The sequence below is a fragment of the Cherax quadricarinatus genome, chromosome 46 (assembly GCF_038502225.1).
Source record: "Cherax quadricarinatus isolate ZL_2023a chromosome 46, ASM3850222v1, whole genome shotgun sequence".
Taxonomy (NCBI): domain Eukaryota; kingdom Metazoa; phylum Arthropoda; class Malacostraca; order Decapoda; family Parastacidae; genus Cherax; species Cherax quadricarinatus.
In genome coordinates, this window is record NC_091337.1 from 8001588 (window position 1) to 8018659 (window position 17072).

At 39.9% G+C, this 17072-nt stretch overlaps 1 protein-coding gene across 6 annotated transcripts in view; it reads left to right on the forward strand.

The window, feature by feature from the left end:
* Window positions 1-17072, forward strand: part of LOC128696740 (uncharacterized) — a 294106-nt gene that overhangs the window by 232180 nt on the left and 44854 nt on the right. For 5 of the 6 annotated variants that reach the window (XM_070094479.1, XM_070094481.1, XM_070094480.1 and 2 more), the window contains 2 exons: window positions 5156-5579; window positions 16377-16587. In XM_070094479.1, coding sequence (XP_069950580.1) covers window positions 5156-5579; window positions 16377-16587 — 635 coding nt within the window. The remainder of the gene's footprint in view (window positions 1-5155; window positions 5580-16376; window positions 16588-17072) is intronic. The other variant, XR_011393202.1, reaches the window with a different exon arrangement.

The following is a 17072-nucleotide window of genomic DNA, read 5'->3' on the forward strand; positions in this document are numbered from 1 at the left end:
CAGCTGACAGTGCTACAGCAGCAGCAGCTGACAGTGCTACAGCAGCAGCTGACAGTGCTACAGCAGCAGCAGACGGTACTACAGCAGCAGCAGCAGCAGACGGTACTACAGAAGCAGCAGCAGCTGACGGTGGTACAGCAGCAGCAGCAGCTGACAGTGCTACAGCAGCAGCTGACAGTGCTGCAGCAGCAGTAGCAGCAGCTGACAGTGCTACAGCAGCAGCAGCAGCAGCTGACAGTGCTACAGCAGCAGCTGACAGTGCTACAGCAGCAGCAGACGGTGCTACAGCAGCAGCAGACGGTACTACAGCAGCAGCAGCAGCTAGCAGTGGTACAGCAGCAGCAGCAGCTGACGGTGCTACAGCAGCAGCAGCATCAGCAGTTGACCATGGTACCACAGTATTTCGATAATATTTCTCACCCTTTTTACCACAGGGTTGGCACTAGAAGCTTTCTTGGGGCCCATGGTCACTTATTTTGCAGATAAAATCACCAAAAACACTAATAATACGAAATGTTCCGGTATTGTATACCATTTTGATGTTCATCTTGTCAGACACTGCAATACATGGCCTCTTGGTACAGAAAACACCTTGGACAACCCTTTCAAGTGAGAACTGTTGGATCTGAGAGGGACCTGACCTCTCAGTGGCTACATTCTCACTACTACTACTACTACTACTACTACTCTGCACCTCTCCTTCCGACAGTATTTAAGTCTCCGCACTGTCGCTTGATCTTTAGATAGTTCCTGACTATGGAACTGAACTTCTCCAGGCTGAGGGTCTGACAACCTCAAAATTCTATGACTTCAAGGGTGATGGACTGATTACATCGCCTTCACATCTCTACTGTTCCTGCCTACTTTCTGTATTCGACTGAAGAAGCCTACTGTGTAGGCGAAACGTTTCGGAATAAAGTTGCCTAACTGTTGCCTATGTGTCTTACCTACCACTATTCTACTGTACAACTATGATATAATTCTTTGTGTTAAGTAGTCTGTAAGCCAATAATGTTAAGTCGGCCCATAATGCCTAGGCATAATAGAGGCTCTCTTTGAATTGCAACCCATTATTGTAAATACAAAATCTCAATGTACTATTTGCAAAGACATAAATAAATAAATAAATAAATAAATAAATAAATAAATAAATAAATAAAAGAAAAAATTGATATCACTTTGGAGAAAGGGAGTATGGAAGACGTGGATGTTTTCAGATATTTGGGAGTTGACGTGTCAGTGGATGGGTTTATGAAGGATAAGGTTAACCATAAGATAAGATAAGATAAGATAAGATTTCATTCGGATTTTTAACCCCGGAGGATTAGCCACCCAGGATAACCCAAGAAAGTCAGTGCGTCATCGAGGACTGTCTAACTTATTTCCATTGGGGTCCTTAATCTTGTCCCCCAGGATGCGACCCACACCAGTCGACTAACACCCAGGTACCTATTTGCTGCTAGGTGAACAGGACAACAAGTGTAAGGAAACGTGTCGAAATGTTTCCACCTGCCGGGAATCGAACCTGGGCCCTCTGTGTGTGAAGCGGGAGCTTTAGCCACCAGGTGAGTGGTGCATTAAGGTATCTGTGGAGACAAAAACAATGTTATCTATGGAGGCAAAGAAGGGAATGTATGAAAGTATAGTGGTACCAACACTTTTATATGGGTGTGAAGCTTGGGAGGCAGTGGAGATGTTCTGCCTAAGGGCAATGCGTGGTGTAAATATTATGCAGAAAAATCAGAGTGTGGAAATTAGGAGGTGTGGAGTTAATAAAAGTATTAGTCAGAGGGTTGAAGAGGGGTTGTTGATGTGGTTTGGTCATTTAGAGAGAATGGATCGAGGTAGAATGACATGGAGAGCGTATAAATCTGTAGGAAAAGGAAGGTGGGGTAGGGGTCGTCCTTGGATAGGTTGGAGAGAGGGGGTAAAGAAGGTTTTTTGGGCGAGGGGCTTGGACTTACAGCAAGTATGAGTGAGTGTGTTAGATGGGAGTGAATGGAGATGAATGTTTTTTGGGACCTGACAAGCTGTTGGAGTGTGAGCAGGGTAATATTTAGTGAAGGGATTCAGGGAAACTGGTTATTTCTATATAGCCGGACTTGAGTACTGGAAATGGGAAGTACAATGCCTGTACTTTAAAGGAGGCTTTTGGGATATTGGCAGTTTGGAGGGATATGTTATATCTGAGAGATTTTTATCTTTGTATATGCATCTAAACTGTTGTATCTGGGCACCTCTGCAAAAACAGTGATTATGTATGAGTCAGGTGAAAGTGTTGAATGGTGATGAAAATATATTCTTTTTGGGGATTTTCTTTCTTTTTGGGTCACCCTGCCTCGGTGGGAGATGGCTGACTTGTTGAAAAAAAAATCTGAAATAATATGTTGAAATGTTCAGAAAGTTTCAGATTTCATCAATTATTCATTGCATATTAGTCTCCATTCTTGTCACTATTTTTTCATTATGCATGTTACTTTATTCTGGCTGCTGGCAGTTCACATGCTAGTCAAACACGTTCAAATTTCATGATCCTATATCTTAGTAAACATTCCAGATTGGATACAATTACACCAGGTTAAGCATAGTGCACTCATTTTCACTTCTTTGGAAATCTTCAAAGATCTAAACTTCTTCATGCATTCACTTGTTCTCATCTACTTCACTCTCACCTGATCATAATAAATTAGTTGTAATAAAGTTGGTAGAATTACCGACAATATGTAAAGTAAAAGGACACAAGTGCAACTAATGTGACATTTTATTGTGGCAACGTTTCGCTCTCCAGGAAATGGGTTATATACAGGGCCTTCTCACTGCAGCTTTATGTGAACCTTCTTCTTCTAATCTTCCTAGACGATACATCACTGCCCTTAAGAACCTCGCCAACGACCCCAACATTATCGTCACCACCGCCGACAAAGGAGGTGGAGTCATCATACTCAACACCAGTGACTACAACACTAAAATGATGGACCTTTTGAATGATCAATCTACATATGAACCCATCAGCACTCAACAGTGGGAGATGCTCACCAAAGATTTTCTATACAAAACCAGACAAATACTCAAACGCACTAGAGAAGGGAAGAAACTTCTGTACTTGTTACCAAGCAACCCTAAACCAGCACACATGTATGGTTTACCCAAGACCCATAAACACAATATTCCTCTCAGACCAATCACGTCAGGAATAGGCAGTGCTCCACACAAACTAGCCGGAGTTCTTGCCAAACATCTTTCCTGCCTTCTGGGGACCATCAGCCCCGCTCATCTTAAACACTCAGGCGACCTTCTCAACCGCATCTGTAACCTCTCCATCCGTAACAAGAAACTAAGCAGTTTGGATGTGACTTCCCTCTTCACAAAAGTACCTACCAAAAAAGCCATCGAGGTTCTACGACGTAAAGTCAATCAGGACCTTAATCTTCCTCTACCTCCCATAGATTTTGTTGACTTGATTGAACTCTGTGTTAATTTCAACTGTCCTTCTTTCCATAACAAGCTCTACAAACAAACCTACGGCATGGGAAAGGGGTCCCCCATCAGTGCCATCCTAGCCAACTTATACATGGAACACCTAGAGTCCGAACACTTCGCCAACATCATCCCTTCAAGCGTCGCTTGGTTACATTACGTGGATGACGTCCTCGTAATAACTCCCAAACGTTTTGATGTACGGGATCTTCAGGCAAGGCTCAACGCAGTTGAACCGGCGATCCAGTTTACACTAGAAGAAGAGTCCAATGACAAGCTACCTTTCCTTGACGTCCTCGTTCACAAAGTAGACAACACCCTAAGATTTCAAGTTTATCGGAAACCCACCAATAAAAATGATCTCACACACTATTATTCCAGTCAAGATACCAAGACCAAAAGAGGCATCATCATCGGGTTTTTTCTAAGAGCATACCGAATTTGTAGTCCTGAGTTTCTTGACGAGGAATGTACATACATTCGCCAAACATTCACTGAGTTACATTTTCCCTCTTTTTTCATCAAAGACTGCAAGAAAAGAGCTCTTCAGATCCTTAATTCTCCACGCATCAACACCACTCCCAACAAAGTTATAATTCTTCCCAACAGCCAGGTTGCACTGAATGTCTCAAAAGTACTTTCACAAGCTAACACCAGAGTCGCCATCGCTTCTAGCACTTCAATAAAGGATCTAACCAGGACAAAATCCAAGCACCACGAACCAGTCAATGCAGGAGTTTACACTATACCATGTGGAGGCTGCGACAAGATTTATGTAGGTGAAACAGCAAGAAACCTCGACACCCGCCTCAATGAACACATTTACTCATGTAGGAACGATAACTTGAACAACGCCTGTGTACAACACCGAAATTCCACCAATCATCTCATGAAATTCAGAGACGCCCAATTAGTGATCAAAGAAACTAATTTCCGCAGACACAAGTGCCTCGAATCAGCACTGATCGCTGTTTCGAATACAATTAAACAAAACGACGGCAGCTTCACCATCTCCGAAGTCTTAGCAAGAATCCTCCTGAAAACAGTAAACCCTGCCATCACATAGTCTCTCCTGTTATACTACACAAGCACATTACAGAGAGTGAACACTGAAACAAGCTGCCTCTTTCCAGTCTATATTTGTCCAACCTATTTTTATGTTACCCAAGTAATAGCTTTTATATCCTTTTACTCATGTACGAATTAATTGCTCTACCATATTGTATTACTTTTGTCACTACTACTACCACTACTACTACTACTACTACCACTAGTGAACATCGAAATGGTACCTCACTAGTATTGCACCTCACTCTGAGCCTTTATATACCCTCTGTGTCCATGTATTGTTTGTAATGGCTTGATAAAGCTCCTGGAGAGCGAAACGTTGCCACAATAAAATGTCACATTAGTTGCACTTGTGTCCTTTTACTTCAATAAATTAGTTGTCCAGTACATTACTTTCAATATATGCAGCTCTTCAGATCAACATAAGCATAAAAATACTTCTGTATCACTATATAAAATAATTAATTAAAACTGTGGTTTACACAGTTTTATTTATTTATATCAGTATCTGTTTATGAATTATTTTATCAATATCTGTTTTTTATTGTGGTTATGATGTCACAAAATGCAAATTTATGTTTTTAAGTAATCCACATTTTTTTTTTTTTAGCACATCAGAAACTTCTGAAGAAGCCACAGAAGCATATATGGAAGAAGTAACTACAGAAACTTCAAAGGAAGATGAAGAAGTTATAGGAATTACAAAAAAAGATGAATTCACTACAAAAATGGCAGAGGTTGAAATATCTACAGAAATTGTGAAAGGAGAGTGGGAATACATTGATGAAATTGAAGAAATACCCATCCTGGAACCAGTAGTAACATCAACGACAACAGAAGCAACCTCAACAATAACAGCAACATCATCAACGACAACATCAACGACAACAACAACACCTTCAACGACATCATCATCACCACCACCACCACCAACAACAACAACCACAACAACAACAACAACAACAACAACAACAATCCCACCTGTAATTTATGAAGAAGTAATTCTAAGCTGTGAAGGAAATAATCTAGAGGATGTAAGTAAAAGCACTTTGCATTGCATTTTTCCAGATTTTATTTTGTTCTTGATATTACTTGTTTCAGCTGTTGAAAAGAAATGATAAAGGAAAATAAGATGATAGACTAGTAGTAAGAGATGAATCCTATATTGATGCTGCATCTGTTATGATGAGCAAGTCACAGGAGAATTTCTCTAGTGTAAACATTTAACTCTTTCAGTGGCCATCATGTAGAACTATGTTAGTGATGCTGAGGTCCCTTACATAGTTCTGTGTTATGAGCTCAGCTTAATCAGATAAACTTTGAGCAGCAAATTTTGGCCTAAATATGAGAGAATGGGTTTGTGTGGTGAAGGTACACAGTACAGGAGGATCCCACTTATACAGCAGGTTAGGTTCTGTGAAGCAAAAATTGCTGTAAAGTAAAACAAAGCATTTTTCACTTTCAAATGTATAAAAAGCCTGATAACACATTTACACTATCATATATTAAGTGAGCAATAGAGTCAGGCCTAAAAAATGCATATACAGTACACACATTACTTTAAAATATTTTCATCCCTAGCTTATAGTGAATGGTGAATATATTTATTGTAGGAAGTCTGAATAAATGAAGAATGGGTATACAGTGGACCCCTGGATTTCATAGTCATCAGATTTCGTAATATTCAGAAATAGTAATGTTTTTTCGTTTAAATATTGGCTTGGTGATCGTCATTGAGCTTGGTAATAGTCATTCTTCCCAAACGGCAACAGCGGCCCGACACTCAGTGTGCCATTGTTTATCAGCCAGTGAGCACAATCCTACTCATTCATACGATACATTTCATATTATTCCATTCTTTTTAATGTTTGCAACTGCTAAATAAGCCACCATGGGCCCCAAGGAAGTTCCTAGTGCTAGCCAGCCCTTTGGTAAAGAGCTGAGAGAGAGGGGAGAATGTGCCTTCTTCAGTGATTCTGTGATATGTACGATACTAAAGCAGCAGGAGTCAATAAAGGCTATAGTGCCAGCCAGCGATAAAGTGTAGCATTAACAGTGTAGCAAGTTAAGTGATTAATAGATAGAAAAAGGACAGCACGAAACTGACTCCTCCAATGTTGTTGGAATTATATAGGGTGACTGACAACACCACTGTCTCTGCTGCCGCCATCACCACCACTCTGTAAGGCTTATCTTTCAGTGGCCCTTATACACCCAACAACAAACAACACAGCAACACTCATCAGTTAGAGAGAGAGACTTATGGCATATTTTATTCATTCTAGAGTATATATCATGTTTCTGTTATTAATATTGTTTATGTCATATTAGATGAATTGTGCTAGATAAATAAGTCGTAGAGTTGATATTAGTGCCATATTGAAGGACTATCTTGTCCTGTTTCCCAACACTCTCCTGCCACAGCCACAATTCCTAACATATGCCTAGTGGCATTAAAAAAAAAAAGGAAGTAACCCCAGAAAAGGACTTGGTACCTGAAGTCTTTATAGAAGGGGACTCCCCTTCCAAACAATAGTAACTCCTCCATCCTCTCCCCTTCTCCCGTCTTCCGTACATCAACAAGTCTTCAATAAAGGTAAGTGTCATTTTATTATTGTTTTATTCTGCATGTCTCATTGTTTTCTGTGTAGATAAATGTATATTTCACGCAAAAAAAAATATTTTTTAACACTTTTGAGTGTCTGGAACAGATTAATTGGATTTCCATTATTTCTTATGGGGAAAATTAATTTGGAAATCATCAGATTCAGGTTTGGTCATTCTCTCAGGAGCGGATTAATTATGATAACCGGGGATCCACTGTAATTGAAAACTGCTGTATTAGTGTAATGCCATAAAGTGGAGTGCTGTAAAGTGGGGCCCATCTGTATAAAAAATCCTGCATTATGTTTAAAACCTTTACCTCCACAGCAAAAATTGATGAGCCAAAATCAGCTCTTGTGCAAATGGGGTGTTCAGGCTAATTTGTGTTTTAAAATCTATCTGTTTCTTTCTAACCATGATTTGGTTGTTATTAGTACCTCTTTGCAGAGTTATGCTCTTGAAGTCCCATTTTCAGTTTTGATCTTGCATTTTTATTTAATTTCTACTAACTTGTAACTGATTCCTTTGTTCTACCCCTGTTTGTGAAGAATTTTCTGGTATGTTTTCAGCCTCTCTTTCTGAGTTTCCAATTATGGACTCTTGTTATACCTGTTGATGGTGTTAACAAGTCTTTTTTATCTATTCCTTCTTATCCCTTATAATTCTTTGTGATTATCATAATCTCACTTCCTCCTGTCATCTAATAGGACATATTTCTTTCAGTCTTAGCTCATAAAATATTTTGCTTACTTGTGTCAACCCAACAGGGAAAATTTCTTGATGCTGGTGAGAGGTTTTTGATCTAAGAAAGTGGACTGGTGCTCCAATTCCCTGAACTGGAGCACAGGTCCAGTTGGTCCTATAGTTTTAGCCCTACTATCCCCCCCCTCCATGAATATAATGTTGTATTTGTATCAGATACTCCCTTTTATTCAGTTATCAACTGGTACAATAACCCTGAATGTTTCATCACTTTTGCTGTAGAATCCATGTATGTAGTTGCTGGCATTATACCTGCTTCCTTAGTGTATTCCACCCTTTGTTACACTTAAGAAATTTCTTCCTTTATTTGTTTCAGTCATTAGAATTATCAATTTCCATTTATTATGTCACCTTACTTTAGTTATGTGTGTGTGTGTGTGTGTGTGTGTGTGTGTGTGTACTCAGTGAATTGTATTTGCCTTTGTTTCTTTGGAAATAGTGCCCCCTCTAGGCCATGCCTTTAATTCCTGAGATAGCCACTTTAATGCATTCCAGTCCCATGGATTTTGTTATATGAGTATACATGCATCTGTTTCTTTTAATATATATTATCATAATGCAGTATATTTTTATGTATTTCCATATTTTTTTATTATTTTTTTAACACACTGGCCATTTCCCACCAAGGCAGGGTGACCTGAAAAAGAAGAAATGCTTTCATTATCAATCACTCCATCACTGTCTTGCCAGAGGCATACTTACACTACAGTTAAAAAACTGCAACATATCAACACCCCTCCTTCAGAGCATAAGCACTATACTTCCCACCTCCAGGACTCAAGTCCTACTAACCAGTTTCCCTGAATCCCTTCATAAATGTTACTTTGTTCACACTCCAACAGCATGTCAAGTCATAAAAACCATTCATCTCCATCCACTCCTGTCTAACACACTCATGCATACATGCTGGAAGTCTCACACAACCTTTACCCCTTCCCTCTAACCTTTCCTAGGCTGACCCCTACCCCACCCTCCTTCTACTACAGATTTATATGCCCTCCAAGTCATTCTATTTTGTTTCATCTCTCTAAATGTCCAAACCACCTCAACAGCCCCTCCTCTGCCCTCTGGATAATACATTTAGAAACCCCACACCTCCTTATCTCCAAGTTACATATTCTGTGCATTATATTCATACCACACATTGCCCTAAGACACGACAGTGGAGCTGGCTCCAGCCTAATTCTTGTTGCAACATTTATCACCCATGCTTCACACCCATATAAGAGTGTTGGTACCACTATACTCTCATACATTCCCCTCTTTGCTTCCATGGATAACATTCTTTGTCTACACAGACTCCTCAGTGCTCCACTCACCTTTTTCCCCCTCATCAATTTTATGATTCACCTCATCTTTCATGGACCTATCTGCTGACAAGTCCACTCTCAAATACCTGAATACGTTCACTTCCTCCATACTCCCTCCCTCCAATCTGATATCCAGTCTTTCACTATCTAAATTTTTTATTATCCTCCTCACCTTGCTCTTTCCTATGTTCCCTTTTAATTTCCATCTTTTATATACCCTTCTGAACTCGCTCACCAACCTCTACAACTTCTCTTCAGAATCTCCCAAGAGCACAGTGTCATCAGCAAAAGGCAACAGTGACAACTCCCTCTTTATGGTAGATTCTCTCTCTTTTAATCCCACACCTTTTGCCAACACCTGAGCATTCACTTCTCATACAATCCCATCTATAAATACGTATATTGAACAACCATGGTGACATCATTCATCCCTGTCTGAGGCCTACTTTTATTGGGAAATAATCTCCCTCTCTCCTACATACTCTAACCTGATCCTCACTATCCTCATAAAAGTTCTTAACTGCTTTCCAAGGATCTTAATGGAAATAAGTCACTTTTTTTGGCGTTATCCTAATCTACACATATGCTGTTATATATGATAATTTATGTAACTGTATTTATGTGTGCCTGTACTTGAATAAACTTACTTAACCTACCACTTATTCCATACATTTGTAACATCTACCATATTGCTCCCCTGTCCACCCTATCAAATGCCTTTTCCAAATCCATAAATCCAACGAAAACCTCCTTACCCTTATCTAAATACTATTCACCTATTTGCTTCACTGTTAATACTTGGTCTACACATCCTCTACCCTTCCTAAAGCTTCCTTGTTCATCTGCAATCCTGCTCTCTGTCTTACACTTTACCAGGTATACTCAATAGGCTTATTTCCCCTATAATTTTTACACTCTCTTTTGTTCCCTTTGCCTTTATACAAAAGAACTATACATACTCTCTGCCAATCACTAGATACCTTCCCCTCTTCCATTCATTTGTTAAATAAAAACACTAACCATTCCTAAACTATCTCTCTGTGAGGGAAAAGTTCAACAGATAGGAGTAGCAAGCAAGTGCAGTGGAACCCCGCTTAACGATCACCTCCCAATGCGACCAATTATGTAAGTGTATTTATGTAAGCGCGTTTGTACGTGTATGTTTGGGGGTCTGAAATGGACTAATCTACTTCACAATATTCCTTATGGGAACATATTCGGTCAGTACTGGCACCTGAACATACTTCTGGAATGAAAAAATATCGTTAACCGGGGGTCCACTGTATATGGTGACGATAGTTTGATTGCCGGCTGCTTGTTAAGGTAGGGTCAGTCTAGCTCCCGCTATCCCCTCCCCCCCTTTCTCCCCACCCCGTAAGGTGACGTGTGGGGCTCCGGCCAAACAGTAATCACTTGACTCACAGCTCCCAGCACAACTGTAAGTAAAAGCCTGCTCCTATTCTAGTGGACTTATTGGTTGAAAGCTTCACTTTTGACCAATAATAAACTTAGTCCTTTCAGCCTTGATCTCCATGTTAGATGTTTTGATAATCACCACGTCTTTTAGGTATTGTACTTATCATGGAGAGTGATTTCTTAAGCAGTGGGTAACCTGTCTCTCTTTCCAGCGTGGAATGACAGATCAGGTCACCTGCCAACCAATGAGAAGTGTTGAAGGAGAAGGACTTTTGCAAAAGTCCGGAGACGTCACTTGTTGGATCTACCTACCTGATTAACTGTAGGCGACAGCAGACAATAACCCCTCATCTTTGTAGTGGTAAAGAACCTGCGTTCCTGTCATCTGGACTGACTATTCAAGGCTATAGACTCTGTGAAGAACTAGCCGTTGGGTTGTCACCAACACCTGTGAACCCCCCCCCCCCCCCAACATCATCAGTAATGGCTACAATTTCTACAAGACGGTGTCAACCTCCACCAGACACCCCAGTATAATTGTACATATTAGCGTTGAATTTAAATGTCATTTTTACATTTCATTTTTCATTTTTCTTTCAAATAGGATACACCTTCATGTTTCACTGTTTTATCTTTGCATTAATAAATAATAAGTGTTTAGCTTTGTGAATTATTATTTCTTTTTCTATTCATTAATTTTCCTGAGGAGGAGCCAGCCTTGGTAATACTGTCTGAAGTTATTACAGGGCTGAGTAAGCCTTCACAAGTGGCGACCTTGCCAGGATCAACTCGACTGAATCAAGATTCAACTCCATCTTGAATCTACCATTGGAACTTCAACGCCACATACCACAGACAGTTACCACCAGCCCTGAGTAATCATTCTCTATGGTAGGACTACAGTACAGGTATTTAAAAGATTTGGTGATTGTTATAGTCTCAATTTATTGTAAGTCAAGTCAAGGCAGGATATACTAGTTAATTCTGTCACCTTTATTCTTGAGCTTGAAACAATTCGGAGGAATAGACTCTAGGGACCCGAGATTTTCCAGTGACAAGTTGTTTCATTGAGCTCTTTATTATATCAAGGGAACTGTCATAGGACACTCTTGATTTGTTGGTGAGAAGATTGGATGGTCAAGGGACCCCATTCTACTTACTGTTTGCTCGGAGCTGACATAGAACTCTCCGTTTTCATTCACACATACTGTTTAATCGAAGCAGGGATCGAACCCTCCGATTTATTTACAGTTTGAGCAGAGCAGGAATTGAATCCTCCATTTTCTTTGATATATCCGTTTCATTTTCCCCTGGTAGTTTAAGTTATTCGTGCAAGTATGGAGGAATACCAGTTTTGGATGAGCGCTGGGAGTAAGTTAGGAATAACGGGGAAAAATTTAGAAGCTTTCATTAGTGCTAAGATCCAGGAAAGAATAGAGAAGGAAAGAATTGAGAGAGGAGAAAGACAGTTAGAAAGAGAAAGAGAGGATCAAAAGGAGAGAGATCGAATTGAAAGAGAGAACCAAGAAAGGCAGTTAGAAAGAGAAAGAGAGGATAAAAAAGAGAGAGATTGAATTGAAAGAGAAAATCAAGAAAGAGAAAGAGAGGAGAAAAAGGAGCGTGATAGACTTGATCGTGAGGAGAGAGCTAAAGTACGTGAGGAACAAGTTAAATTAAGAGAACTTGAGGAAAGAGCAAAGGATAGAGAAGTTGAGGAAAGAGCTAAAGACCGTGAGGAAAGAGCTAGAGAATGTGAGGAAAGAGCTAGAGGACATGAGTTAAGAGAGAGAGAAAAAGATGGTGAGCTCGAAAAATCTCGCCTTGAATTAGAGAATAAAAAGTTAACTTTTACACAACAACAATTAGCGGAAGGAGTAATTGAACATCATGCAGCTAGTGCACATATTCCAACACCTAATTTACCTCCCTTCACAGAGGGTGAAGACATTACTTCATACATTATCAGGTTTAAAAATACCGCTACCCTCTGTGAATGGCCAGCTGACACCTGGACTACCAGGTTAGGTATGTTATTTTCTGGTACAGCTTTGAATATCTATGCAACTTTGTCACAGGATATCATATGTAATTATAACCTACTGAAGAAGGCAATCCTTAAAGCATATCAAAAAACCACAAATTCTTATAGGAAAGATATCAGGTATGCCACCTTACAGCATTGCCAAAACTTTCAGTTCAGGAATAGAGAGCTCAGGATAGAGAGCTCAGGAAATGATCACAGTTATGAATCTCTTCGAGACTTCATGGTTGCTGACCAGTTCCTGACAGCTCTTCCTCACCAGATATGAACATTCATTAGAGAATGTAACCTGATTAAAGCTGATGAAGTTGCTGAGGCCACTGACTTGTATGCTGAGGCTCACAATTCCTATAAAGACCTAAAGGGATTGAACCCTAAGGGCAAGGGTTCACCAGATCTTAAGAAATCAAAGCCTCTAGTGGAAAACAAACTAACTTCTTTTATTCCTGTTTGTCATTTATGTGGTGTTAAGGGACATAAACGTCCTGATTGTCCTTCCAAGAAAATAGAGAAAGTTGGTAGATGTTTTGTTGACGGTAATGACCAAGCACCCTTCTGTTCAGGAGCAGTTAATGGTATAAAAGTCTCAGACATATTACGTGACACTGGATGTACGTGCATCATAATTTCGGACAAACTGTTCCCTTACTTTAAAACCTCTCGTGTGTCCTCTATTCTTTCAGACTACTTAGATCGTGAAAATACTTTCCCAACAATACGTTGTTACTTGAAAACTAAATGGTTCACCGGTTGGACTAATGCGGTACTAGCCCCAATTACTTGTTCTATAATAGTGGGTAACATTAAAGGTGCCATTCTTCCTTCGGAGGCGGATCTTTCATCACCACCCATGGATCTAAGTTTTCCAGCTCCTCTTCCTTGCAAGTTAAATAAGCCCCTTAACAATTCCGCACCGGAAGCTACATTGTCTCGTACTGTTCATTTGGGGGTAGAAACAGTTGATACTGCTCTTGATAGTGAGGTAGCAGGATCACCTGTCCACTCGTCAGGTGAAAGTAAGGGTATTGCCTCCTGCACTCTCAATGTCTTGACTAGGGCTCAGATCATAACCCCGGCTTCTCCTACCTCCTCTCCTCCCACTGTAAGTCCTTTTATTTCTCCGGATTTTATGTTCAAGGATGACTTTGTCAATTTACAGCGCGATTGCCCTTAACTTCGGGATTGTCATAATCAAGCTTTTAACAAGAAAGTTATCCATGGGAGATACGTATCTCATAAGTTCGAATATATTAATGGTATCTTATATAAATCTGTATTTAAATCTCATTCTTCAGCGATAGATTATTCCCTCCTTGTTGTTCCTAAACCATGTCGAGAGACTGTTCTTCAAATGGCTCATGATTTGCCAGTGACCAAACACTTGGCCCATCGTAAGACATGGCATAAACTCAAGCACACTTATTTTTGGCCAAGCATGTACTCTCAGGTTACAAAGAAGTATAGTTCTTGCAATAGGTGTCAGGTGCTTGCTGCACAAAATACACACTCCTTGTTCCTGTATATTTATTAAATCTAAAACTTCCCTCCTGCAGAAACGAGATACTCCACCATAGAAAAGGAATGTTTGGCCCTTGCGTGGGGTATCTCCAAACTTAAATTTTATTTACTGGGAAAAGAATTCATTTTAGACAGATCACAAACCTTTGATATACCTAGAAACTTTTAAGGGAACCAACAGTCGCCTCTTGAGGTGGACTCCAAGCTTTTAAGTTCCATATTGTGTATATCAATGGTTCATCCAATTATTTCTCTGACTGGTTAAGTTGTGACAGTCAGTAGAAGATTTGTTGCCTTACGCGACTTCCACATTTTAGAACTTTTTCCTCGCCTATTCTTCTTATACTCCTTGACTATAAGTCTTGGAATGGGGGAGTGTGAGGGAAAAGTTCAACAGATAGGAGTAGCAAGCAAGTATATGGTGACAATAGTTAGATTGCCGGCTGCTTGTTAAGGTAGGGTCAGTCTAGCTCCTGCTATCCCCTCCCCCCCCCCTTTCTCCCCACCCCGTAAGGTGACGTGTGGGGCTCCGGCCAAACAGTAATCACTTGACTCACAGCTCCCAGCACAACTGTAAGTAAAAGCCTGCTCCTATTCTAGTGGACTTATTGGTTGAAAGCTTCACTTTTGACCAATAATAAACTTAATCCTTTCAGCCTTGATCTCCATGTTAGATGTTTTGATAATCACCATGTCTTTTAGGTATTGTACTTATCATGGAGAGTGATTTCTTAAGCAGTGGGTAACCTGTCTCTCTTTCCAGCTTGGAATGACAGATCAGGTCACCTGCCAACCAACGAGAAGTGTTGAAGGAGAAGGACTTTTGCAAAAGTCTGGAGACGTCACTTGTTGGATCTACCTACCTGATTAACTGTAGGCGACAGCAGACAATAGCCCCTCATCTTTGTAGTGGTAAAGAACCTGCTTTCCTGTCATCTGGACTGACAATTCAAGGCTATAGACTCTGTGAAGAACTAGCCGTTGGGTTGTCACCAACACCTGTGACCCCCCCCCCACATCATCAGTAATGGCTACAATTTCTACAAGACGGTGTCAGCCTCCACCAGACACCCAAGTATAATTGTACATATTAGCGTTGAATTCAAATGTCATTTTTTCATTTCATTTTTCATTTTTCTTTCAAATAGGATACACCTTCATGTTTCACTGTTTTATCTTTGCATTAATAAATAATAAAGTGTTTATCTTTGTGAATTATTATTTCTTTTTCTATTCATTAATTTTCCTGAGGAGGAGCCAGCCTTGGCAATACTGTCTGAAGTTGTTACAGGGCTGAGTAAGCCTTCACACTCCCCATCAACCCCAGCTGTTTTACGTCCATTCTACCCACTGCCTCACTCACTTCACATCTGGCTCTTCCTCACTCCTACAAGATGTTATACTTCCCTGCCCAATGCATGAAATCACAGCTTCCCTATCTTCATCAACATTTAACAGTTCCTCAAAACATTTCTTCCATCTTCCCAATACCTCCAACTCCCCATCTACTAATTTCCCTATTGTGTTTTTAACTATAATGTCCATTTGTTCCCTAGGCTTTCTTAACCACATACATATACTGCATATGTTTTCATTGGCACTGCATTTACTTAAATCTGTAGGGGAAGGAAGGCGGGGTAGGGGTCGTCCTTGAAAAGGTTGGAGGGAGGGGGTAAAGGAGGTGTTGTGGGCGAGGGGTTTGGACTTCCAGCAAGTGTGCATGAGTGTGTTAGATAGGAGTGAATGGAGACAAATGGTATTTGGGACCTGACGATCTGTTGGAGTGTGAGCAGGGTAATATTTAGTGAAGGGATTCAGGGAAACCGGTTATTTTATATAACCGGACTTGATTCCTGGAAATAGGAAGTACAATGCCTGCACTCTAAAGGAGGGGTTTGGGACATTGTCAGTTTGGAGAGATATATTGTGTATTTTTATACGTATATACTTCTAAACTGTTGTATTCTGGGCACCTCTGCAAAAACAGTGATTATGTGTGAGTGAGGTGAAAGTGTTGAATGATGATGAAAGTATTTTCTTTTTGGAGATTTTCTTTCTTTTTGGGTCACCCTGCCTCGGTGGGAGACGGCCGACTTGTTGAAAAAAAAAAAAAGTGTGCATTTCTAATAATCCTTTGATTTAATATGTTTATGGTGTTTCTTTGTAATTGTATCTTTCAGATCACTTGGAAGCAAGGCATCAAGCCACTTTTCTTGGGTGGCTTAGATGTGGCAAACATTCCTGGATTGCTAGTGTCATATGATGGAGAATTAATACTAGCTAAGGGCCCCCATAAAGATATTCGAGATAATGACACTTATGTCTGTTTTGTTGACACATTCGATGATGAAATTGCCATTGCTACATATCATGTCCGTTTAAGTGGGGATGGTAAGTTACAGTCACCTTTCTTATAAAGAAAGCCCTTCTATATGAGCAATTTTCCATAAATGTGATTGAAAAAGTGAATAAAAAATTTAATAGTGCATTCTATGAAGACCTTTCCGTGCTCTATTCAGTTTGGATGTGGTTTATCAATTGCATTTACAAAAAATTGCTCTATATACAGGAGCTTTATAAGAGGGCTGACTTTAATAAATTAGTTTGGAAATTGTGAAGTACATATATGTATCTAATAAATTACAGTAGTACCTCGAGTTAAGAACTTAATTCATTTCAGAAGGCTGTTTGAGTGCTGATAGCGAATGAATTTGTTCCCATAAGGAATAATGCAAATTAGATTAATCCGTTTCAGATCCCCAAAAATACACTTACAAAAGCACTTACAAAAATACAGTGTACACTTACATAATTGTTCGAGTTGGGAGCTGTTCGAAACTCGAGGTACCATTGTACTAGAACATTTAACATTGTGT